The sequence below is a fragment of the Salmo trutta genome, chromosome 13 (assembly GCF_901001165.1).
Source record: "Salmo trutta chromosome 13, fSalTru1.1, whole genome shotgun sequence".
Taxonomy (NCBI): Eukaryota; Metazoa; Chordata; class Actinopteri; order Salmoniformes; family Salmonidae; genus Salmo; species Salmo trutta.
The window spans coordinates 27,800,636-27,826,717 of record NC_042969.1 but is presented as its reverse complement, the minus strand read 5'-3'; the positions used below and the strand labels follow the sequence as shown (position 1 = coordinate 27,826,717).

Sequence of the window (26,082 nt, the reverse complement as noted above, 5' to 3'; positions counted from 1 at the left end):
CTCCTCTTTCACCACAGCTGCCAAACTAACCCTGATTCAGATGACCATCCTACCCATGCTAGACTACGGAGACGTGATTTATAGATCGGCAGGTAAGAGTGCTCTCGAGCGGCTAGATGTTCTTTACCATTCGGCCATCAGATTTGCCACCAATGCTCCTTATAGGACACATCACTGCACTCTATACTACTCTGTAAACTGGCCATCTCTGTATACCCGTCTCAAGGCCCACTGGTTGATGCTTATTTATAAAACCCTCTTAGGCCTCAGTCCCCCCTATCTGAGATACCTACTGCAGTCCTCATCCTCCAACATACAACACACATTCTGCCAGTCACATTCTGATAAAGGTTCCCAAAGCACACAGATCCCTGGGTCGCTCCTCTTTTCAGTTCTCTGCAGCTAAGGACTGGAACGAGCTGCAAAAAACACTCAAACTGGACCGTTTTGTCTACATCTCTTCATTCAAAGACTCAATCATGGACACTCTTACTGACAGTTCGCGTGATGTATTGTTGTCTCCACCTTCTTGCCCTTTGTGGTGTTGTCTGTGCCCAATAATGTTTGTACCATGGTTTGTGCTGTGTCATGACTCTCCTTTGAGGATCCAAAGATCAGCGTCTACAGAGCCCTCTCGCCCACAAGAGGGGGGAAGGGATTGATGTGGGGGGTTTTATGACAACTCACGTCGATCGTAAATTGTAGGCAGCAGTCGACTCCTTTTGGTCTCTAGTATGGGTGAATGGAATGTCTCTTTGTTACAGATGATTTTGCCACCCACAACATCCAACAAGGAACACTGGGACAATATATTTCAACATCTGAATGTTGGGAATGATGAAAGATGGAATTTGGAAAATGAATGTCTATTTTGTGATGTCATTAAAAATGGTATAAACACGTTATAACAAAAGAATTGTAACTTGAGGAGCTTTTACACTGTGTATATCAGGTTTACATCCTTTACGTGGTGTAGAAAATATCAAGGATGAAGAGAATGTTTTTGTGACGATAGAATTGTGATTTTAGTTCTCTAACAAGATCATAGTAATTATAATACTTTGCCTCTTAACTAGCCACGCCCCAGGGAGCCCAGCGAGCATGTCATCATGATGAAAATGCCCCTTTTACCCAGAGGGTATAAAAGATTGAGTTAAGAATTAACATACCAGACTAAACAGACCATAAGCTGCAGCTAGGTCACAACCAATGAAAATCAACATGATGTTGAAGAAGACGAAGTAGCCTCTAACAGTCAATGTTACGGTTGAGTAGCTGTATCTAAGAAAGGGAATTTGAGTAGGAACATCTGGTTACTCTTTTCAAATCATGGCCGACTACACTGCTTTCATCACCACTTGGGATCATCGACACGGCTGATTAGCCGTCCTCAGAAGACCACTCATCCAGAACGAGTGCAAGTAAACAGACAACTAAGAAGGACATTGTGACCTGTTGTGGACAATCAGAGCCTTACACCTGAGAACGAAGGAGAAGGCCCATCCGAAGGAGAAGGCCCAATCGAACCCTTTTCACAAAGGCCTGGGTGCAACAGAGATACACGACAAAGACCTTCAACACGTAAATACATGCATTACTTCTTACCCAAAGGGGCAGCAGTTCGGGGCAAAGTATTAGGGTTACTGTGAGCGTAGTTCCCCAAATTATCCAAGTGTTGTCTCTCTTTCTCTCTCTCTCTCTCTCTTTAACTCTCCATCTTTTGTAACAACTGTCATATTGTGTTAGTCTGCCAGGGACCTGTTGTCATCATATTAAGTTTCTAATCAATGACCTATACTGTGTGTGTGTGTGTATCCTGTGTTATCTTTAGTTTGTTAGTAAATAAATAATGAAATACATTTGTGTGGTAAAAAATGATCAGTAAGACTCAGGTTTGTGCAGATTCCAGAGGTCTGCGACGTTCAGAATGAGACTGATATGAGGTAATGATTAATAAGTGACTGTTATCGATAGATACAGTGGGGGGAAAAAGTATTTGATCCCCTGCTGATTTTGTACATTTGCCCACTGACAAAGAAAGGATCAGTCTATAATTTTAATGGTAGGTTTATTTGAACAGTGAGAGACAGAATAACAACAACAAAAAATCCAGAAAAACACATGTCAAAAATGTTAGAAATTGATTTGCATTTTAATGAGGGAAATAAGTATTTGACCCCCTCTCAATCAGAAAGATTCCTGGCTCCCAGGTGTCTTTTATACAGGTAACGAGCTGAGATTAGGAGCACACTCTTAAAGGGAGTGCTCCTAACCGCAGCTTGCTACCTGTAAAAAAGACACCTGTCCACAGAAGCAATCAATCAATCAGATTCCAAATTCTCCACCATGGCCAAGACCAAAGAGCTCTCCAAGGATGTCAGGGACAAGATTGTAGACCTACACAAGGCTGGAATTCAAATAAACTATTCAAAATAAACCTACTATTAAAATTATAGACTGATAATTTCTTTGTAAGTGGGCAAACGTACAAAATCAGCAGGGGATCAAATACTTTTTTCCCCCACTGTATATCTTTGAGTTAATTCGGGAGATGGTAACTCGTTAAACAATTTCTCCCGCGGTGTACCAAAGCCCTAATGAGTTAATTGTTACATGATTAATTTAATCTGGTAACAATTACACATAGTAGGTAATTATTCGATATATAACAGTCATCACATTAATGAGAGTCACGTCACGACAGCTGCTACCATGTTGTGCTGCCGCCATGTTGTTGTCATGTTGTGTTGCTACCATGCTGTGCTTTTGTGTTGCTGCCATGCTGCTGTCGGCTTAGGTCTCTCTTTATGTAGTGTTGTGGTGTCTCATGTCGTGATGTGTGTTTTGTCCTATATTTTTATTTTATTTTGTATTTTGAATCCCAGCCCTCGTCCCCGCAGGAGGCCTTTTGCCTTTTTGTAGGCTGTCATTGTAAATAAGAATTTGTTGTTAACTGACTTGCCTAGTTAAATAAAAGTTAAATAAATAAAAAACATCATATTTATCTTACGCTGATTGGACTAAATTGTTTTTGGTATCTTTTAGTTGTCACTGTATTAGACTAAGCAGAGGTGATTTGATGATGTTGAAATTGAAATGGTGTTGGAATAGTGGAGGCAGCTCCTGTTTTCTTTGCAACTTGTGGTAAATATCTGTGGTTCTAAATCAATAGTTGTTTAGTGGTCCAAAAATGTCGGAAACATTAACTTGCTTGAGGTCATGTAACTGTCTATTACATGCAATATGCTATGTGGACTAAACCGAAGAGGTTGCTATCCGGTCTTGTGATAAAACAACGGTTTGGGTGAATTTATTCTGCAACTGTCTTATTGTCTCGGGCTTTAGGCCTATATATCACTGTGACAACATATTACTTAACAGGTTATAGAGCAAACAACACAATTATCACAACACATAGGTTGTAATATGGCTTTTTTTCTGGCTTCCTCAGTGATTTTACCCACGCACCGCTACTGTAAAAAAACATTAATTTTGCAAGGAAATAGCTAGCTACTGTAGCTACGTTACTGTAACTGACCACAAACGGCACACGACATAGACTATGTTTGCATGCTGTCAAGACTTTCGATCCCATTTAGCAAGCTAGATATTTGTAATTCTCACAAGTACTTTAGTCCAGATAATCACTAAATACTTGTACCTTCTTATAACTTACTGTAAGTTCGGTGTCGTGGCTACGATGTTGATTGCTTTACATCGAACACAGAAATAACGTTTGACGTCAACGATCAGCTGACTCGAAAAAAAGCTAACAAATCCGAGGGCGTATCTCCTGGCAGCGTGCGTGCTGACGTAGTTTCCAAGTACAGTGTCAGGCCAGTAGATGGCAATAAATTACCCCTCGAAAGACAACGATAGAATAAGAAAATAAAGACTTCCGGTTTTGGAGCGCACTTGTAACAAGCTACGAATAATCAGCTCTACACGTCAAATATGATGATATAAGGGGAGCGTTCTTATGGTTCTATTTTCAGTTTGGGAAGTTGAACGATGTGTGCCGTGTTTGACAGGACTTCCCTGACAGTCACCATGCAGACCTCTCTCACTCACACACCGCAGAATGCATTTAGGTGAGTTGGTTAGCATAGCTAGCTAGCATGCTAGCTATCCAGTAGTTGTAGCTATGTGGCTGCTTCCCTACTGTACCAACAAGTTCTAAGGCTGTTATTGTGCTAAGGTTAGATGCAGTGGTCAGCATTTTTCAAGCATATTTATGAAATATTATAGTCTGAGAGAAAATACAATTGATACCAATTGTTTTTAGAGAGAAACTTAACTTTTGTCGTGTGTTTAGCCCCCAGGAACTGTCACAGGAGATAAAATCCTTCATCAGTGGCGTGGACCAGACCCAGGGTCGTAAACTCAGCGTCCGCGAGCATGCCCGCTGTGCCGTGCGTCTACTACGGTCTGTGCCAGCCTGTCGCGGGGCGGTCCTCGAGCACCTAAGGGGCGTGTACAACGAGCACGTCTCAGCCTTTCTTCACAATCTAGAGACGAACGGCGATGGCGACGGGGACTCCAACCTGGAGGATGTCATCACGGAGGTCCATGGCGTCCTGGCGGAGTTCATTAAGCTCAACCCCCGAGCCTGGGCTCCCCTTGTCTCAACCTGGGCTGTAGACCTGCTGGGGCAGCTGAGCTCCAAGCATGCTGGCCGCAGGGCAGCTCCCCACTCCTCCAGCCTCAACGAGCTGCTGCAGCTGTGGATGTCCTGTGCGGCTACACGCTCCCTCATGGAGGCCTATACCCAGTGCCTGGCGGCCATGATAGCCTGGTGTCCTGACCAATGTGTGGACGCTCTCCTGGACACCTCCGTGCAGCACTCCCCCCACTTCGACTGGGTGGTGGCCCACATCGGATCCTCCTTCCCGGGCACCATCATCAGCCGTGTCCTGGCCTGTGGCCTTAAAGACTTCTGCTCCCACGGGACGGCTGACAAGTGTCAGGGAGACAAGAGCAGCCGAGTGCCTAAGATCGGCTCTGTGGTGGGGATCCTGGGCCACCTGGCGGCACGGCACTCTGACAGCATCCGGCGGGAGCTGCTGAGGATGTTCCAGGAGAGCCTCAGTCCCCCGACTATACCCCCCAGCTCTGGGTCCACCTCCTTGGAGCACTCAGCCCAGCTCCGCAGAGCCACAGTGCCCTTCCTTCTCCAGCTGGCGGCGCTGTCTCCTTCTCTTCTGGGCGCCGTATCTACAGAGCTGGTGGAGTCTCTACGGCCTCCAGTCTTGCTCCAGCTCCAGGCTGTTCTACAGGGCCTTCCCAGGGACGAGCTTGACAACATGCTGGGGCTGGCTGTCCACCTCATCTCCCAGAGCCCTGCTGGAGGGGCACGCATCCTCCGCTTCCTAGCTGACACGGCCACCCCCGCCTCTGTCATCATCTCCGGCCCCACGTCTTCCCCTCACGAGGGGGTCCGGGAGGCCTGCGACCTCCTCCTCCAGATGCTCCTGCTGCACCTCCACAAGCTGGTCTACACCCGCTCAGAGGGGGACGACGGCTACTACAGCCGCCCCCACTCTCCCTCCTCCCAGGCGCCCCGTGTGGTCCCTTTCCTGGAGGAGCTGCAGTCCCACGTGGGAGAGCTCTGTGCTGAGACGCTGAGACTGGAGAGGAAGCGTCATCTCTGGCTGCACCAGCTGCTGTGTCTGCTGTGTCTGCTGTCTGTATACGGGGGCCCTAGCGTGGCCACGGAGGCCCTCTGTCAGCTGCTCACCCTGGCCCGGAACCCAGACCAGCTGGCCCTGGCCTGGCAGCTCCACACCCCACTGTCCGCCTGCCTGCCGGGCCTCATCCCTGCCGCAGTGACCCGCTGCGTGGCCCAGATCCATACACACACCCTGGGACCCAGGCAGCTCTGCCAACTCCTTCTCAACCTGGGCTCTGCCATGCAGAGTGTACAGGAGGAGGAGAGGAGGGGTCCAGGAGGAGGCATGGGAGGAGGAGGTGCTAGTCCTCAGTCCTCCATGGCAGTGCAGGTTGGAGCAGCGGTCTCAGGACACCTCCATGACTTCTGTCCTCTGCTGCTCCACGGTGACCCGGCGGTATCCCACGCTGCCGTGCGGCTCCTGTCTCGCAGCCCCCTCCCCCGTGCTGCCCTGCCTTCCCACCTATTGCTTGTTTGTCGAGCTGCCGTCACACACTTCTTTCTGGCGCTGCGGAGGAGAGGAGAGACAGGGAAGGGGAGAGACGAAGGCCAGGGAGGAGAGGCGGTGAACTGTTCGGTGCTACTCCTGTCCCGTCTGGTAGGTTTCTCCCCTCTAACCCTCAAATGTGTCCTGCAGCAGCTGGTGGAGGGAGCTCTACATAAAGGAAACACTGACCTGTTCGGAGGGCAGAGTGAGGACATTGGAGGGGACACCCCCATCTCCCCGTCCCTGGCCCCTGACCGGGTGGGCTCCTTGCTGGACATCAACTGCAGGTTCGGCACCACGGTCAACTTCTCTGGCAGTGTGTGGTCTGTGTTCCATGCTGGGGTGATAGGGAAGGGTCTGAAGCAGCGCAGCGCTACGCCACACCTCGATGCCGCCAGTGTCATACAAAACGTCCAGACTCTGCTGGCTGTCACCGTCCAGTGCTGCAGCGCACCATCCGGGAATGGCGGCAACGGTGGAGGCACCCGACACCAGCCCTCCGTTCCAGACGAGCCGCCACCCATCAACGCTGAGGCGGCCAAAATGATGGCAGTGACGCTGGTGGAGTATATCTGCCCCGACGTGGCCAACGGGGAACTGTCATGGCCGCCAGAAGAACATGCACGCACAACTGTAGAACGAGACATACACATCCGTCGCTGCTTCGAGGCCCACCCTGTCCTCTTCCCTTTACTCCATGTTGTGGCTGCCGGTCGTCCTGCTCTCTGTTACTGTTCTGCGGTGCTCCGGGGCCTGCTGGCCACTCTTCTAGCCCACTGGGAGGCTTCGAGGGAGGCTTTGGCGATGGACTCCCCGTGGCACCTCCAGGCCTCCTGCATGCTGGTGTCCTGTATGGGCGAGGGCCAGCTGCTGCCCCCTGTGCTGGGCAACGTCCACGAGGCTTTCCCCTACCTGACGCCGTTCGAAGTGAGGCTTCTCCTCCTGGCTGTGTGGGAATATGTAAGGGGTAACGGCCCCATGCCACAGAAGTTTGTCTTCAGTGCCGAGAAGGGCCTGTTCTGCCGGGATTTCTCGCGGGACGGAGACGTGGCGAGATACGTAGCACCCATTCACAGTGTCCTGCATAAGAACATTGACCGGCTGGGGCATCTATGCTGGCGTTTCCAGCTCTGAACAAGGGAAGGAGAGAACTGATAGAGGAATGGGTGGAGGGATGGAGAGGAAAAAGGTGCAAGAAGTGGGACAGTTGGGATTGTTTGTGAAAGATGAGGATAGGGGTAGTTGGTGATAGGGAATTGTGGAGATGTTGCTTTGCTGTTTTCTTGTTTGTTGCTCTAACTTGAATCTAGATCTGTTTATCTTTCTCCTGTTTTGTATCATTTTATAGATTAAGTAGAATTTTGTATGTAGCTGTTACTGTAGGGGGATAAAAACATGCAGTATACCATAAATAAATTAGCAGAAAAAGGAGTGATCATAATTTTGTTTCAAATATCTGGCCTTTGAACTTGACTGTCTACATTTCGAGTTACAGCAGTTCTGCGTTCTGAATTTCAATTCAACTTATTTTTTCTCGAATTGAAACAGAAGTACAACTTCGTAATGAGAAGGTACATCAATGATAATGTAATCATTTTACATCAACTAACACAGCCTGCAGGTACATGATGAATCAAACAAATATTCCTTCTTTACATACAGCACAATTTATGTTTGAACCAGATCTCTTAATAAATGTACAAGAGTGCAGCAAAGCTGAGACTGTTATTTTGTCATCCTAGAGGGGAATTCTATCAACACTACACCTTTGACACTTAATGGGCAATTTTCAATTCATTAATTTTATTTTAATTAATCTGAATTGACCCCAAATGTGCATGCCATTCTAAACAGAGCTGTACATATCTGTAAAAGATCATTGTCTCTGACTTCCATATGCTCTGTGCAAATGTTTCACAATGTAGGTTTATATTGGTAGAGCCTGTAAGTGTGTTTGTCCTTGAAGGAAAAATAAGCAAGTGTAGTGCAACCATAGTACAAAATAATCACAGAGAATTGCTCCAGAACTGACCACCTCAAGCTGACGTGTCCTTGTCTGAGAGGATAAAGAAATACTAGGAGGGGATAAACAGGGTGAATAATTCCGGAAGACTCATAAATACAAAATAACAGTTTCGAATCTAATTGCCGATGAAAATTGAATATATATATATATAATCAATAAATACTGAAAATAATCCACCAATATCGAATTTCGTCGTACATATTTAAAGACTACAAAAAAATAGTGTTACTCCAAGATATTTGTTAGTTTGAGTGAAACGGGGGTGGGCCAAGGTTGAAACTAAACCAAGATGGCCGCCTTCGTAGTAAGGTAAGACAAAGCATTTCGGCGGTTAAATTATACATTTAACTAGTGGTTTCGAAAAATATTTCGCATGCACAGTGATTATCTTGCAATATCCGAGAGTAGACAGGTCGAGTTATCTTTTTACTGTCTCTAGATAGCAGGAGTCAATATCAAGAAGTTCGAGCCTTTAATTGAAACAGCGGCCTGACAGCGCTCTCTAAGCAGCTAACGTTAACCTTTCAGGATGATGATCTATCTAGCTAGATAATGATGGACATACATTGGTAACTATTTCGATCGGTGAAATATATGTGCGTATCTCTGTCTTTTGTGTCCTAAGTCTTGTATTACGACGGGGATTTAGGTAGCTAGCAACCGGTGTTGGCTAACTAGCCAGATTTGACAGGACCAAGTCGACGTTAGCGGTTAACGTTAGCTAGCCAGCTGAATAGCTCTTCCAGCATTTTAGGACACAGCGAGCGCAAATGGCAAGGAGCCATGTTAGCCAGATAATAGTTTGCCAAAGGTGGCCTTTCTATTACCCATGCATACTAGCTAATTAACATATATAGCTAACTAGCTATAACGTTAGTGATTCATAAAACATTTAGACGAGGTTAATCAACAACAGGATATGGTACCCGGAAGCAGCAACTTCGTGTCCTTGAGTACAGCATATATTTTTGTTGTAGCCCCAGACAAAAACACTTGATTCAACTTGTCTGAATCACTTCAAGGATAACGCCTACCTCACATGTGGGGTACAACATTCATGTTGTGAAGGGTGTGATTGCTATGATGATTTCCTCCTTATAATGTGATGATTGTAGTCTAATCGGGTGCACCAGTAGAATCAGGTATGCATGTCTTGGGGCACAACAGACGTGTGCTGTTGGGAGTACTCGAGGATCTCAGTTGGAAAATGTTTATGACTTGTCAGCGTTATTTATCACTGTAACGTTACAGAGCTGAATGTATGTAGTATTTCTCCACTTAACATTTACTTCCAATTCTCTATTTCTCTCATCAGCCCTCTCAAGATGGGGCCTCTGTTAGTGTTGTGGCTGGCTGTCTGCCTCAGTGGGACCTGGGCAGTGGACCGGGGGAACTTCAAAACCTGTGACCAGAGTGCGTTCTGCAAGTGAGTTCTAGATGATACGCAGCTTCACCACTTAGCACCTTCATAGAGATTGTACACAGTCAATGAGAGTAGACTGTCAGTCTCAGTAACTGATGGTAACGTGTAAGTCCTCAAGTCTACCCCCATTCTCTTCCACACTTATGGTCCAGTGTTAACAATATGTACTTCTACATTCACATAACACAAACCCTAATAAACACGTTTTAACTCAATGTGTGTTTGTGCACTCAGGCGTCAGCGAGCGTTGAAGCCTGGCCAGTCCCCATACAGAGCGCTGCTGGAGACCCTGGAGCTCACCAACACCAAACTCACACTGCAGCTCATCAATGACAATAACAAGGTTTGTTAGACACACACACAGACTTTAATTCACAGATTATGTAATATGTTATTGTCCATACATGTATTAACAGGTGTGCTGAAACCCCTTTGGGTCCTGGTCTTGTCTTTTTAACCCCCCCCCCCCATCATCACCTCTCCCCCTCTCCCTCAGGTGCGTCTGCTGCTTGAGCTCTATCGTCTCCAGGGCAACATGACCAGGGTGAAGATAAATGAATTGAAGCCACTGAAGCCTCGTTTTGAGGTCCCCGATGTGCTCATCAATGACCCTCCCACAGAGCCGTAAGCCTCATAGGGAGCCATCTGGAGTAGTGGATGAGTGACATTGAGCCATGTGGATGGGGAGAATTAAAGAATTGGTTAGGACAGAGACCAGCAATGGAGTTAAAAGGAAATGTAGTTAGTGGAGGAAGCAGGAAAGCACTACCTGAGGGCATGCAGTAGATAAATTGCCTGGCTCTCAGCAAGTGGTGTATTCTCTCTTGGTGCTGGAGGTTATAACATTATCAACTGATATACATCTGCGTGAATGGACAAGATGGCACAGAATAATTAATTTGTTGGGTGTTTTCTGTTTCTTCCACTCATCAATTTACCTATTTCACACCTCGTTCTCCCTCTCCTTCCTCAGTTTGTCACTCCTGTCTCGGGATGAGAACGGGGTGGTTCTGTCTTTGGGGGCAGACTCTCAGCGGCTGATCGTCAGCGCTAAGCCGTTCCGATTGGACATCATGGAGGGGCGGGAGGTTCTTCTGTCACTTAACTCCCGTGGCCTGCTGGCCTTCGAGCACCTCCGGATCCGCAAGGATACGTGAGTCACCCTCACATCCCACGCACCCTCGCATCCCACGCACCCTCGCATCCCACGCACCCTCACATCCCACGCACCCTCGCATCCCACGCACCCTCGCATCCCACGCACCCTCGCATCCCACACACCCCACGCACCCCACACACCCCACGCACCCTCGCATCCCACGCACCCTCGCATCCCACGCACCCTCGCATCCCACGCACCCTCACATCCGACACACCCCACGCACCCTCGCATCCCACGCACCCTCACATCCCACGCACCCTCACATCCGACGCACCCCACACACCCCACGCACCCTCGCATCCCACGCACCCACGCATCCCACGCATCCCACGCACCCTCGCATCCCACGCACCCTCGCATCCCACGCACCCTCGCATCCCACGCACCCTCACATCCCACGCACCCTCACATCCCACGCACCCTCACATCCCACGCACCCTCACATCCCACGCACCCTCACATCCCACACACCCTCACATCCCACACACCCCTTATTATACATGTTTCTTTGTTTTCTTGCTTTTTCACTGCTTGCTATTGTGTTCTGCATTTCATCATTATTTTCCTCCATTCTGTCCCGTTCTTCTCTTCTACCTCTCAGCATCTCCTATAAGATGAAAACCAAAGTTAATAGCATGTGGGAAAACATCAAGTGGGTATTCTCTAGGTAAATTCCTTCACCTTTGTAGGTTTGTATTTGTCTTTGCTGGCAATGTAGGAGTATGGAGTTGAGTTGTAGTTTAGACATCCAAAAATGGCATGCCCAAATGGCTCAAGGATGTGGTGACTTGGGCTGGTAGCATTTTCTGACATATTTTCCTGTCTAGGCATGAAGGCCAGTTCTAGGCTCACTACCATTTGGTCTGCTCTTTACCTGTCTTCAGAGGAGATGTTCACACGCCTTTTTCCTCCCACATTTCTCTTGACTTCAAATGTCTTCATGATACAGCCATTTCACCACACTGTTGACCCAATAGTCATGTGATATGTAGAGGCGGCCTAGTCTAATCCCATAGCACTGAGTAGACCACGATGTCTCCCCCTCAAGGCTCGTTCATTCCGGTCAGTGTGTGCTTTCACAGGGGTAGTATGTGTTCGCTGAGGAAGTCTGTAAGGCAGGGTACCGGTAGTCACTTGGGGGTTAGTCCCTTGGTGTTTACCTCAAAATAACCACAAGGTAGGGAATTGTTCTCCTCTTGTTCCCCTTTGTCATTAGAGTGAAATCTTAAAAGGTTAAGTAGGTTGACACTAACACTATTTTGATTCTAGTGAGAAGGCTGTGTAGGGTCATGATTTTCCTTCTGTTCCCTTTTCCATGTGTGCCTCTTGTACCGTTTGGGATTTTTATTTACTCAGTTGTCAGCAAGTTGTGTGTCTGTTTCTCTCTCTCCCACAGTAAGGTAGACCCAGAAGGAACTGAGAATAAAGAAGAAACTGAGGCTGCCAACGAACCGGCAGAAGGAGAGGAGGTATGGGAGAAGGGGAGGTAACACTGTAACGAAGGTTTCCCCCAGGCTTTTGATTAGGATCAGTAAACTGAACAAAAGATGCAGTTAAAGGGTTTTTTAACACTGCTTTCTGTTGCAACTTTACTGCCCTGCCACTGGGCTGAAATCAACTCCTTTCTGTTGTAACATTACTGCCCCTGGGCTGAAATCAACTCCTTTCTGTTGTAACATTACTGCCCCTGGGCTGAAGTCAACTCCTTTCTGTTGTAACATTACTGCCCCTGGGCTGAAATCAACTCCTTTCTGTTGTAACATTACTGCCCCTGGGCTGAAATCAACTCCTTTCTGTTGTAACATTACTGCCCCTGGGCTGAAATCAACTCCTTTCTGTTGTAACATTACTGCCCCTGGGCTGAAATCACCTCCTTTCTGTTGTAACATTACTGCCTTTGGGCTGAAATCAACTCCTTTCTGTTGTAACATTACTGCCCCTGGGCTGAAATCAACTCCTTTCTGTTGTAACATTACTGCCCCTGGGCTGAAATCAACTCCTTTCTGTTGTGACATTACTGCCCCTGGGCTGAAATCAAACCCCTTTCTGTTGTAACTAGAGATGAAATGGTATGAGAATTTCATATCACGATTATAGTGACCAAAATTATCACGGTTATCAGTATTATCGCAGTGTTGATAAAATGTGCTGGAAATGTTCAGAAAGTACTGATGCGCACACACACACACACACACTGAAATCATTTCACCAAGTTTTATATTGAAAACTAACAAACAATGAATTAGCAGCACTATGCACTTTTTGTGTGCATAAACGTTAAAATAATATCATTAACATTAAATATGGCACAATGTGGCCATGAGGTAAGTTTCCCTAGTGTAGGTTTTAATGAACATAACCTTAAGTAAGCAAATCAAATGTGCATATAAAAGCAACACAAGTAAAGCAATGTGCATGTAAGAATAATACAACCATATGTAAACAAATCCAATGTGCAGGTGTTGACATTAAAATAACAACACAAAATATGTAAACAAATCAAATGAACAGCACTGATTGTATGTCCGTTCTCTCCATAAAGAAACAAGGTGCTACTGGCCTAATATCCTGTATGTATGTTCTCTCCTTCATAAAGAAACAAGGTGCTGCTGGCCTAACATCCTGTATGTATGTTCTCTCCATAAAGAAACAAGGTGCTGCTGGCCTAACATCCTGTATGTATGTTCTCTCTTTCATAAAGAAACAAGGTGCTGCTGGCCTAACATCCTGTATGTATGTTCTCTCCATAAAGAAACAAGGTGCTGCTGGCCTAACATCCTGTATGTATGTTCTCTCCATAAAGAAACAAAGTGCTGCTGGCCTAATCCTGTATGTATGTTCTCTCTTTCATAAAGAAACAAGGTGCTGCTGGCCTAACATCCTGTATGTATGTTCTCTCTTTCATAAAGAAACAAGGTGCTGCTGGCCTAACATCCTGTATGTACGTTCTCTCCTTCATAAAGAAACAAGGTGCTGCTGGTCTAACATCCTGTATGTATGTTCTCTCCTTCATAAAGAAACAAGGTGCTGCTGGCCTAACATCCTGTATGTATGCGCCGTTGTTCACTTGAGATTGAAATGTAAAAATGTCAGCATATTTACTGTCTGGTTTAAGTAGTGATCTGCGAGGGGAGACGATGTGCCCGCTGGCACTGAACACTCTCTGATGGCACGCTGGTTGCTGGGATGTACAAAAGCTAGCTGGCAACCCTGGCAAGGTGAGGCAGTGCTGATGCATGGCAACTCCACCACACCAGTGGATCCTCTTCTGCTCTAATGGGTGGGGCAACTCCACCACACCAGTGGATCCTCTTCTGCTCTAATGGGTGGGGCCACTCCACCACACCAGTGGATCCTCTTCTGCTCTAATGGGTGGGGCCACTCCACCACACCAGTGGATCCTCTTCTGCTCTAATGGGTGGGGCCACTCCACCACACCAGTGGATCCTCTTCTGCTCTAATGGGTGGGGCCACTCCACCACACCAGTGGATCCTCTTCTGCTCTAATGGGTGGGGCCACTCCACCACACCAGTGGATCCTCTTCTGCTCTAATGGGTGGCAGAGACAGGTAGACCTTGATCTCTTCTTTCACTCTCTTCTGGGGTGGTTGGAATCTGACCCTCTTCACCTTTCTGCTGCCTTGAGGTAATCTTTCTCAGCAACCCAGCCAGGCCTTTCCCCTCTGATGCCGCTGTGTTGGTGGTGGAGGTGCTGCTGGTGCTTTGTGGTTCTTCCCTGACTTGTGCAGCTGCCAGCTTCAAGGCCTCCTGGACACAGCTGTCAGTGTCAACTTTTGCAGCCTCAGGCTCATCTAAAAAGCTCCCTTTGAAGTGGGGGTCAATGAAACAAGCCATGTGCATGACTCTTTGCCTAATGTGTATCTGTTGTTAAGGTCTTCTCTCATTACCCTTTTCATCTCCTTGGTTAGGGATGGATCCATATCCTTTTCCACCAGAACATCACGGGTGATGTGGTCCAGGACAGGCTTGATGGCAGACGGTGTCACTCATGTCTCTGAGGCAAGTGCATCTGTAAACTTGCTCAGAGGTTCAAGGAGCTGGCACAGTTGCTCCCATGACACTTATGTCGGCATCCTTGGGCATCAGGTGCCATGTTCCTCTTTCTCCGGCTAGTGACGCACAGACTGGCTGCTGTTGGCTGAGGAAACGCTCAAGCATCTTGTGTGTAGATCCCCATCGGGTCACCACATCATGGATCAGAGGCTTCTGTGGCATGTTGAGGGCAGCTTGCTTTTCTCTCAGTTCTCTTCTTCCAGCTCCGTGAGAAGCCTTGGACCAGATGACGGCAGGCCTTGACTGTTGTGTTAACTCTCTGAATTTTCTGAGCCTTTGAGATGGCCAGGTTCAAATTATGGCCAAAGCACCCAAGCCACAGATCTGGGAACTCTTCAAATGCCTTGGTCATGTTTGTTGCGTTGTCTGTGGTTATGCAGACCAGGTCTTTCTTGTTGATCCCCCACTCTTCCAGCATATTCTCAAAAAACTCTGAGTCGAGTGATCTTCTGGGAAGAATTGTGTTTCCAGGCAGTTTTGATTCCAGTTGCCAGTCTGGGATGAGGTAATGGATAATGAAGCTGATGTATGTTTGACCACCCTGGATTTCACTGGTCCAGAGGTCAGTAGTTGCAGAAAACCATGTGCCTTGAGCCAAACTTTTTCCAACAGCAGCTTTAACCTGGTTGTACAGGTTTGGGATTTCAGTCTTGGAAAAGAATGTTCGTGATGGCACGTTGTAGTGAGGCACGGCAACCTTCATCAGCCTCAGAAAGCCAGGCCTCTCAACAATTTGAAATTGCATCATGTCCTTTTCAATGTAATATGAAAGGGCTGAAGTGAGGTCTTGAGCATGTTTTGATGTGGGTGCATAAGCAGCCTGCCTTTTTTAAATGCTTGCTCAGTGTCTGTCACAACTGTAGATGAGGAGGGACCAGTAGCATCACTGGGTTTACCTGCTGCACGCCCACTCTGTAAACAAGGGAATAGCAAATGTATTATTATTATTGGTGTTACATTATTATTCACACAGTCTATCTTCTGTGTTGCATTTGAGTATATGCAATGACCTCATCCACAATTTACATAAATACAATTTGAGTCTTAAGAAGACAGTGACATAAGAAGACAGTGATCCCAACAAATGACATAAATACAGGAGTCTTGTACAGGAGTATATAGTGTTTCTCCTTTTGGAACACTTACAACCAAGTCGATGACTGACGGATTTTATTTGAACAAAATATGTTGGTTGGGTGGTTAAACTGCGTAACGTGTTATCGTGTGCAATGGGTGAATAGTCTGCAGACACATGACGCATACAGCAGCAGAACAACGTGTAGTGTTTTTACCAGAGTAGGTAACACTGACATTTTCAGTTTACATTATTGACAAGCTATTAGCAAGTTAGACAGACAAACCATGACATTTTCCCCCATTCCGAAGTCCCTACATCATGCATTGAGCTATAAGTTAACTTAAAGAGATTTAAATTGTTGCCCCCTTATATGCATTTTTTTTGTTGTTGCATATTCTGCAGACAGGGTGACCATCTTAGATTAAGTTTCCCTCAACACTCTTGTAAAACCCAAAATACGACCACACTTCAGATTTGGTCCTCCCGAGCGCCGTCGCCGCCTTCCGCCATGTTTTCACACAAACAAAACCCACGTTGCAGCTGCGCCAGACTGTTGCTAACTTTGGTTGATGTTGGACAGCGGTAATCAAACACTGTTTTAATGATTATTTGAAACGGTAATACTAACCTTCGGGAATTTTACCATGGTTTATTGTGAAGCCGGTAACCATTTCATCCCTAGTTATAACATTACTGCCACTGGGCTGAAATCAAACCCCTTGTTGCTTTTCCCATTCTCTCGCACCACAATGCTCCTCTGCAATTATTTCCATCTTGTCTCCACTTTTGTTCCTTCCTTCCCAGAAGGCGAAGGAGGATGAGAAAGTGGAAGATGGAATGTGGGAGGAGACATTCAAGTCGCACACAGACAGCAAACCCAATGGTACGTATACTTTTCTGTGGACCCGTAATTTCAATTGACAGGTGAGAGGCAGCTTGCAGTTGAATACTTGGTATTCTGATCCTGAGTACTCACCGCTCATCTCCTGGAGATACTATTTTATGATTGGATGAGTTTTATGACTTGCTTTAGGCACAGTGACCAGTCAGTGTTGTTTTGTTTTTTAGTGTATCTTGATTGGCTGTTGTTTCTCTTAGGCCCTTCCTCCATCAGTCTAGACTTCTCTCTGCCAGGGGTGGAGAACGTCTACGGCATCCCAGAACACGCAGACAGCCTCAAACTCAAAGCCACTGAGTAAGTGACTGACATAAGCCATGACATTGGTTAATCCGCCATCGATAAAAGACAATACTGTGCAGCCGTATTCATCGACCTGGCCTAGGTTTTCGACTCTGTCAATCACCACATTCTCATCGGCAGACTCAACAGCCTTGGTTTCTCAAATGATTGCCTCGCCTGGTTCACCAACTACTTCTTAGAGTTCAGTGTGTCAAATCGGAGGGCCTGTTGTCCGGACCTCTGGCAGTCTCTATGGGGGTGCCACAGGGTTCAATTCTCGGGCCGACTATTTTCTCTGTATACGTCAATGATGTTGCTCTTGCTGCTGGTGATTCTCTGATCCACCTCTACGCAGACGACACCATAATGTATACATCTGGCCCTTCTTTGGACACTGTGTTAACTAACCTCCAGACGAGCTTCAATGCCATACAACTCTCCTTCCGTGGCCTCCAACTGCTCTTAAATGCAAGTAAAACTAAATGCATGCTCTTCAACCGATCGCTGCCTGCACCTGCCCGCCCGTCTAGCATCACTACTCTGGACGGTTCTGACTTAGAATATGTGGACAACTACAAATACGTAGGTGTCTGGTTAGACTGTAAACTCTCCTTCCAGACTCACATTAAGCATCTCCAATCCAAAATTAAATCTAGAATCGGCATCCTATTTCGCAACAAAGCGTTCTTCACTCATGCTGCCAAACATACCTTCGTAAAACTGACTATCCTACCGATCCTTGACTTTGGCGATGTCATTTACAAAATAGCCTCCAACACTCTACTCAAACTGGATGTAGTCTATCACAGTGCCATCCATTTTTGTCACCAAAGCCCCATATACTACCCACCACTGTGACCTGTATGCTCTCGTTGGCTGGCCCTCGCTTCATATTCGTCGTCAAACCCACTGGCTCCAGGTCATCTAAGTCTTTGCTAGGTAAAGCCCCGCCTTATCTCAGCTCACTGGTCACCATAGCAGCACCCACCCGTAGCACACGCTCCAGCATTCACTGGTCACCCCCAAAGCCAATTCCTCCTTTGGCCGCCTTCCAGTTCTCTGCTGCCAATGACTGGAACGAATTGCAAAAATCACTGAAGCTGGAGACTCATATCTCTCTCATTAACTTTAAGCACCAACTGTCAGAGCAGCTCACAGATCACTGCACCTGTACATAGCCCATCTGTAAATAACCCATTCAACTACCTCATCCCCTTACTGTTATTTAGTTTTTTTGCTCCTTTGCACCCCAGTATCTCCACTTGCACATTCATCTTCTGCACATCTATCACTCCAATGTTTAATTGCTAAATTGTAATTACTTTGCCACTATGGCCTATTTATTGCCTTACCTCCCTAATCTTACCTCATTTGCACACACTGTATATAGACTTTTCTATTGTGTTATTGACTGTACATTTTGTTTATTCCATGGTTAACTCTGTTGTGTCGCACTGTTTTGCTTTATCTTGACCAGGTCGCAGTTGTAAATGAGAACTTGTTCTCAACTGGCCTACCTGGTTAAATAAAGGTGAAATAAAAAATTGAGACAGTAGTTAACTAAGACGTACTGCATGTTTTCAGATGGTTATCTAGTATATGTATTTTCTAACAGTGCAGGACATCCTTATGCATTTGATTTGATCTTTTTCAACATTGTGGGTTGAAGATTTTTAAATGATACGAAATGACCGACTATATGACAATACAATAATTGATGTATTTATATATATATGCTTTTTTCAGTGGAGGGGATCCTTACCGGTTGTTTAACCTAGACGTGTTCCAGTATGAGGTGTTCAACCCTATGGCCCTGTACGGTGCCATCCCTGTCATGCTGTCTCACAGTGCACAGCGCACCATGGGCATCTTCTGGCTCAACGCTGCTGAGACCTGGGTGGACATCAGCTCCAACACTGCCGGCAAGGTAAGACCCCCACACACACACAGTCAGTCAATCCTCTTTCTCCAGGTTCTGAGTGAGACAAACATATCTGAGCCACCCTGTCTATAGACATTGAAGGGTACAGTCAGAGAGAACACACACCCTCTTACCCCTACTCTGGTTCTCTCTGGTTGTGCAGACAGTGTTTGGCCAGATGCTGGACTACGTTCAGGGCTCCAGTGAGACGCCACAGACAGACGTGCGTTGGATCTCAGAGAGCGGCATCATCGACGTCTTCATCATGCTGGGACCCACTCCCACTGATGTCTTCTCCCAGTACGCCTCACTCACAGGTCAGACTCCCACTACAGAAACCCAGTTCGTATTCCCAGTCCACCAGTCTATTTCCACTTCCCTCATCACCATCACACACCTAGTCTCTCTAGGCAGACGGTTTGCTTCCGGCAATGTATCAACGTTCCAGCTAAAAGTTCTGGCGTCAATTGGGACCGAGAGGACCAGTCGGAAATGGGACGCGTCACCAGTAACGTCGCTGCCGTATCTGCTTGTTGCCCTAGCTAAAACATTTGCATAATTCCCACCCGCATTTCAAGGCCCGCATACCCAAACTCGTGATTTGTTGGGAGAGTTGTCTATCTGAAGAGCAGATTGGCATTTGTTGAGATGACTCATGTACTGGAGGCAGCTCTGCAGGGTAGTTTTTAAAAAGTATTGTTATTTGTTAACCTTTTATTTAAATAGGCAAGTCAGTTAAGAACAAATTCTTGTTTTCAATGACGGCCTAGGAACAGCCCATTCATACTGTTATGCCTAACATTAAATTAAGACCAAAAAAGCTAATTTGTGTTGTCAGGAATTGTTACTATAAATATATATGACTTCTTAACTTGCCACTGGCCCATCTAGTGGAAACCGCTCAACTCTGCCTTCAGGACAAGATTTATCCCAATAAACGTCAACCAACATCTTAGGAGGCCACTCCCCAGAATATTTTTCTCCCATTTTCAAATGTCAGAGAACCTGACATCCTCCCCAGGCCTTGTGCCTTTGCATATAGGTACCCAGGCCTTCCCTTCCCTGTCTGCGCTGGCCTGCCACCAGGGTCCCTCATAATACAACTGTCTGTATATGACCACCCAGCTCTCTCCCCCCACCAGGTACCCAGGCCTTCCCTCCCCTGTCTGCGCTGGCCTGCCACCAGGGTCCCTCATAATACAACTGTCTGTATATGACCACCCAGCTCTCTCCCCCCACCAGGTACCCAGGCCTTCCCTCCCCTGTCTGCGCTGGCCTGCCACCAGGGTCCCTCATAATACAACTGTCTGTATATGACCACCCAGCTCTCTCCCCCCACCAGGTACCCAGGCCTTCCCTCCCCTGTCTGCGCTGGCCTACCACCAGTGCCGCTGGAACTACAACGACCAGGAGGATGTGGCGGCGGTGGACCAGGGCTTCGACGACCACGACATCCCCTACGACTTCATCTGGCTGGACATAGAGCACACGGACGGCAAGCGCTACTTCACCTGGGACCCTCACAAGTTCCCCCAGCCCAAAGACATGCTGCAGGGTCTGTTAGACAAGAGACGCAAGGTGAGCACCTTCATGTGTTACAGCTGTCTGGCCAGGGCTCCCTTGTAGTAGACGTTTCTGGGTTCTGTCGACAGGATGAATGGAGAAAGTAAAAGGTTCTGAGACACTTGGACAAGTCGTCTCGTTTCATTTTTGCTATTTTCCTTCTCCCTCGTGTTCTCCCTGTACAATTTAGATGGTGACCATTGTGGACCCCCACATCAAGGTGGACAGCAGCTACAAGATCCACAATGAGATCCGCTCCAAAGGCTTCTACGTAAAAAGCAAAGATGGCGGAGACTATGAGGGCTGGTGCTGGCCTGGTAAGAGATGGCGAAATTGGTCTGACCCACAATCAAAGAAAGGGAAGGAAATTAATTGAAGCTACACATTGCTTAAAAACACATTGCAATTACTCAACATCTCTAATCTTTCCTCTTTCTATTGTAGGTAATTCTGGTTACCCAGACTTTACCAACCCTGAGATGAGAGCTTGGTGGGCCAGTATGTTTGCCTATGATCAGTATGAGGTAAGTCCCTTCTGCCCGGGTTTGACCTATGTGTTGTTCTTTTGATGAAATATCTCTTCCCCCATCTCTGATCTCAGGGTTCCATGGAGAACATGTATACATGGAACGATATGAACGAGCCGTCAGTGTTTAATGGACCAGAGGTCACCATGCATAAAGACGCCCTGCATGGGAACTGGGAGAACCGTGACCTCCACAACCTCTATGGATTCTACGTGGTGAGTGTTTGCTTGTGTTTGTGCACATCTTCACTCTAGTAGAACTTGGACTTGCAATGGTAGACTTTGTCTTGAATAATAGACATTATATATCTATCCCAGTAATTTATTGGGTGAAACTCCGTCTCGGCATCATTTTGCCTTCTTCAGGGTGATGTCATGAATGCTTGATTCAGGTTATGTAGACAAAATATGCAATTAGTGCAACCAATGACAATAGAGAGGGGTGTGTCATAATTATTAGGTTGATTAGAATGAATTGAGTGACACTTTTAAAAGACAATAGGTTACAGCATATAGAATATATTAGGCTGTTATCATATGGAACCATAATTAGATATTTTACATAATTTTAGCATCAACATACATAGTTTAATTTAATTTCACATATATTTAATTGTTTCCAATGTCATTTTTGTTCCATGTAATCATTTGGTTCAACCATAATGCATAATAAGCATCACCAACAGGGGGAACATATTGAGTGTACGCTCATAAGCTGTAGAAAGAATACATTTTAAGCAATAAGGCCCGAGGCGATGTGGTATATGGCCAATATACCACGGCTAAGGGCTATTCATTTGCACGACGCAACGCAGAGTTCCTGGAGACAGCCCTTAGCCGTGGTATATTGGCCATATATCACAAACCCCCGAGGTGCCTTGTTGCTTTTATAAACTGGTTACCAATGTAAAAATAACTTTTATCATAACCGTGGTATACTGATATACCACGGCTGTCAGCCAATCAGCATTCAGGGTTCAAACCACCCAATTTTATAATAATTTATTAGACTTGTTCATAAAGAAGAGAGAATAATTGTTCATGAGAAGGGCCTGAGATCAAAGTCAATATTAAGACCACTAGGGGTCAATGTTTTTAGACAGGATATCCAGTAAGCTCCCTCTGTAGTAGTAGGAGCTCCATGCTACCTCTACTTTTTCTTGAAGAAATTACTGTTAATGTTTCTACCGAGCTTTGCTGCTTGAACTTGCAGTAACCACCTCTTCTCTTTGCCTCAGCAAAGGGCCACAGCAGAGGGTCTGATTGAGCGCTCAGGGGGAGTGGAGAGACCTTTTGTCCTGGCCAGAGCCTTCTTCGCTGGCTCCCAGCGCTACGGTGCTGTGTGGACAGGTGATAACGCTGCTGAGTGGGACCATCTGAAGATCTCCATCCCCATGTGTCTCAGTCTGGGCCTGGTTGGTGTCTCTTTCTGTGGAGGTGAGTCTGACTCAGTCTTATACCACTATTTTCCTCTCCACTAAAAGCCACAGCTTAGCAATTAATACATCAGAAATATTTTTGCTAAATTTTATTTTTGCGTTATCTGCTTTTTTTACATGACTTGTTTACATTACATTATTATGGTTCATTGCCTGTTTGTTTACACCTCACCACGTTGTACATTGTTATCTCTGTACCACTCCTCATCCTCCTCTCTCCCCTTCTCCTAGCTGATGTGGGTGGCTTCTTCAAGTCTCCCAGTACTGAGCTCCTGGTGCGTTGGTACCAGACGGGGGCGTACCAGCCCTTCTTCCGGGCCCATGCCCATCTGGACACCCCCCGCAGGGAGCCCTGGTTGTTTGGCCCCGAGAACACTGCTCTGATCAGGGAGGCTGTCCGCCAGCGCTACGCCCTCCTGCCTTACTGGTACCAGTTGTTCTACCACGCCCACCACTCTGGCCAGCCCGTCATGAGACCCCTGTGGGTGGAGTATCCTCAGGATACAGCCACGTTCTCCATGGATGACCAGTTCCTGCTTGGTGAGTGAGATTGTGTTATTCCCTAGTATAGCTCAGTGTCAATAGATATTCCTGTCTTTGCGTACCCTTTATGACTGATACATGACTGAGTCACATTCCTTCTATGCTGCTGTTTCAGGGAGAGATCTGCTGGTGCACCCTGTGACTGAGGAGGGGGCTAGGGGTGTTACTGCCTACCTGCCTGGAAAAGGAGAGGTGAGTCTCTCTCAGGAACTGTCATAACGTTATATTACTATTATAAGTCTTATGTAGGTTATATGTCAGCAGTCTAATTGAAACACTCTCCTAGCTGCTCTGTTCTGTGTCCTTCAGGTCTGGTTTGACGTCCACACGTTCCAGAAACACAACGGAGCCCAGAACCTCTACATCCCTGTCACCATCAGCTCTGTAAGAAACTCTACAACACACTCACTAACAACCAGTCAGTGATGCCCAGGGGGCTACATGCTTAGTTAAACAGTCTCATACAGTTAAGACCATATCCTGAAGATTCTGTTGAGAGAACTGGGTAAGATTGGAAAGACACTCCCTGACTGACTCTCTCTCCTTACCAGATTCCGGTATTCCAGCGCGGTGGTTCCATTATTCCCAGGAAGGCCCGGGTTCGAAGGTCATCATCATGCATGGAACACGACCCCTATACCTTATTCGTTGCTCTCAGCCCCAAGGTAACACAAACACACACCTTGTCACTTATACTGTTGCCCCCATTTGGATGGGTTCAGGATTTGACCTTTAAACATTATCAAATGTTATGTCTGTTAGCGATTTGCCCAGGGTGAGCTCTACATAGACGACGGCCACACCTTCAACTTTGACAAACAGAAACAGTTCATCCACAGAAGATTTTCCTTTGCCAATAATGCCCTGTCCTCCAGGTCTGTAAAATTTCTCTCACATATTATGTTTATTTTCGTTGTTACTCTCCTTGATTTTTGTCTATGTTGAATGTAACTCTGAATTCTCTCTCCCTGCAGGAACCTGGCCCCTGGCTCGCAGTTCACCACTTTTTCCTGGATTGAGAAGATTGTCATTTTGGGGGCCAGTAAGCCCAGCAAGGCCACTCTGAAGACTCCTGGTGAGTTTTTCCAGTGTCTTATTCATACTATGGGTATGTGTACCAAGTTAAGATGCCAGTAAGTCATTGTGTTTGAATGTTTCCTGTTTTCACACCCAAGTAGGCAATTATGAGATGGAAACAGTTGGCCAATAAACTGTCATTCTTTGTGGATATTGATTACTGTGTGTATAATGGCAGGTCTGTCTCAAATGACTTATTGATCTATTCTGATGTCTTTTCTCTGTAGATGGCAAGGAGAGCCTGCTGGAGTTTGAGTTTGATACCTCCATGTCGGTGTTAACCCTTCGCAAGCCGGGTGTCAACGCAGGGCTGGACTGGACTGTGGTGCTTCAGTAACAATGGGGGAGGACGATGACTGAACCGGACTGAACGAGAGATGGAGGGACTTAGTGGACACGGGTTGCAGTTGTAACGCACCAAGCAAGATATTTGACGAACTGCTTTAATGTGGTACACGGACTGGACAGGGGATAGAGGACTATCCAAACACACAATATTTCATACCAAGCTTGCATACAAACACTGCCTGTAGATCTTAACCCGTGTCGCTTCCATGTCCATCTTGCGTTCAGTCAAACAGACAGTTGGTCAACTTACTGAAGGGTTGCTAGGTAGATTTATTGTTAGTTGCATTTTAGGGAAATTCTTCACAGTTCAAATCATGATGTTGTAGTGAATGTTTGGAAGTACTCGAAGACATTCAAGTCTGATGGATGATTATTTTAGGTTTTCCGTCAAGTATGCTTTAGATGTAAGAGATCATTGAATAAGTTTGCTGACAACAAAATTAAGACACTCATTCAGAGGCTGTAGTGTAGTTAGTATGTGTTATTAATTCCATATCTGGCCATGTCTTCTGACTTTAAATTCTTATTTCTTCTTATTTCATGTTTTCATTCCATTACCCCCTGTAATTACTGAAGAGCAATCAACCGGAAAGCCAAACCGCTCCCTTTATTTTCAACTCGTGCCACATTCTATTCAGGTTTTAGTAGAAACTCCACCAAGCAACAATGCAGCACTGATCCAAGACGATCTGTAAATGTCATGGGCATTTCTCTTCTTATTGCCATAAGGTGTATTGAGTCTTACCTCTGATATCCCTAATTTAAGGTTACTCATTCCTTCTTAGTTTATCCCCAAATTAGTTTCTGATAAGATTGTGTGCACTTACATCAGTCATTACTATGCCATGTTTTTATGTACTGGTGGTAAAAGACAAACACATGGTCAGCAACAACTTAATGGAAGAGGATTTGGCTTTTTAAGTCTGCTCATATTGGAATTATTCAGGGGTTAGGACCACTGACTTTGTGGAAACTCATCCTAATAACATGTTTCTGTTCTGACTTATTCAATTTGTTTACTTAATTATCAAATGCACTTGAAGAGAGGAAGGTGAGAGCTTTTTGTCCAGATTGAACTCAAAGCAGTTAGGGTCAGGCATTGGGGTTAGATTGTGGGTTGGGGTTCACGGTCCAGTGTCTTCAGAGTGTCTCATGCTCTTAATATTTTTCATAAAATGTGTTAATGTATTAAATGTGACTAAGAAAATAAGTAATGATATATTTAGTTAGTTTACAAAGATGCAGTTACCTCGGGAGACATGGGACCGGTCCTGGTTGATAATAGCATCTTTTTATGGGGTTGTTGCGTTCCCTACTGTCCTTGGCGATAAAGCATTTTAGAATAGTTTTTCTTGTTTTGTTTTTTTAAAATCTTACTGTAACATTCTCAGCACATGTTCTTAGGTGTTGGAACCAGGAAGGAAGGAGGCCAGTTGTATGTGATAAGATGGCAGACCAAGTGAAAATAAACTTGACCAAATGTGAGAGAGCATTGTTTTTAATTATATGAATTCATGCAGCTTACGTAGATAGGGGTGATAATAAAGTAACTACATTCCCAATCAAA

General features: G+C 46.0%; 3 protein-coding genes across 8 annotated transcripts in view; 2 read left to right on the top strand and 1 right to left on the bottom strand.

Annotated features, from left to right (window-relative positions):
• The window catches only part of LOC115205584 (phospholipase A and acyltransferase 4), a 14,885-nt gene extending 11,077 nt beyond the window's left edge, over positions 1-3,808 (bottom strand). The window contains exon 1 of one of the 2 annotated variants that reach the window (XM_029771723.1): positions 3,677-3,808. The gene's annotated coding sequence lies outside the window, so the exon portion shown is untranslated. Of the gene's footprint in view, positions 1-3,661 lie in introns of both variants that reach the window. The other variant, XM_029771724.1, reaches the window with a different exon arrangement.
• Positions 1,136-26,082, top strand: LOC115205583 (neutral alpha-glucosidase AB). 5 transcript variants are annotated; one of them, XM_029771719.1, is made up of 22 exons: positions 1,136-1,581; positions 9,497-9,607; positions 9,839-9,947; positions 10,101-10,228; positions 10,578-10,757; positions 12,163-12,235; positions 16,723-16,801; positions 17,017-17,113; positions 18,845-19,025; positions 19,183-19,336; positions 20,362-20,597; positions 20,773-20,899; positions 21,027-21,106; positions 21,184-21,324; positions 22,347-22,545; positions 22,779-23,087; positions 23,206-23,282; positions 23,400-23,474; positions 23,642-23,755; positions 23,853-23,965; positions 24,065-24,165; positions 24,395-24,504. In XM_029771719.1, the coding sequence occupies exons 2-22, from the start codon at positions 9,507-9,509 to the stop codon at positions 24,502-24,504; spliced, it is 2,784 nt and encodes a 927-aa protein (XP_029627579.1). In that variant the 5' UTR covers positions 1,136-1,581; positions 9,497-9,506. The 5 variants fall into 5 exon arrangements, with proteins under 5 accessions (XP_029627579.1, XP_029627578.1, XP_029627577.1 ...); XM_029771718.1 differs by lacking the exon at positions 1,136-1,581 and adding an exon at positions 8,158-8,490 and having other exon boundaries at positions 16,726-16,801; XM_029771717.1 differs by lacking the exon at positions 1,136-1,581 and adding an exon at positions 8,393-8,490 and having other exon boundaries at positions 24,395-26,082.
• On the top strand, positions 3,883-7,870 carry LOC115205582 (integrator complex subunit 5). The gene is made up of 2 exons (XM_029771716.1): positions 3,883-4,091; positions 4,316-7,870. Exons 1-2 carry the CDS (start codon positions 4,012-4,014, stop codon positions 7,287-7,289), a joined length of 3,054 nt encoding a protein of 1,017 aa, XP_029627576.1. The 5' UTR covers positions 3,883-4,011; the 3' UTR covers positions 7,290-7,870.

Excerpts from the sequence above, each read along its gene's own strand:
- LOC115205583 (XM_029771717.1), top strand. The coding sequence starts at position 8,471 with ATGGCCGCCTTCGTAGTAAG. Across the intron at positions 23,088-23,205 it reads GGATGACCAGTTCCTGCTTG|GGAGAGATCTGCTGGTGCAC; the intron begins GTGAGTGAGATT and ends CTGCTGTTTCAG. Across the intron at positions 23,966-24,064 it reads AATAATGCCCTGTCCTCCAG|GAACCTGGCCCCTGGCTCGC; the intron begins GTCTGTAAAATT and ends CTCTCCCTGCAG.
- LOC115205582 (XM_029771716.1), top strand. The coding sequence starts at position 4,012 with ATGTGTGCCGTGTTTGACAGGACTTCCCTGACAGTCACCATGCAGACC. Across the intron at positions 4,092-4,315 it reads ACACCGCAGAATGCATTTAG|CCCCCAGGAACTGTCACAGG; the intron begins GTGAGTTGGTTA and ends TCGTGTGTTTAG.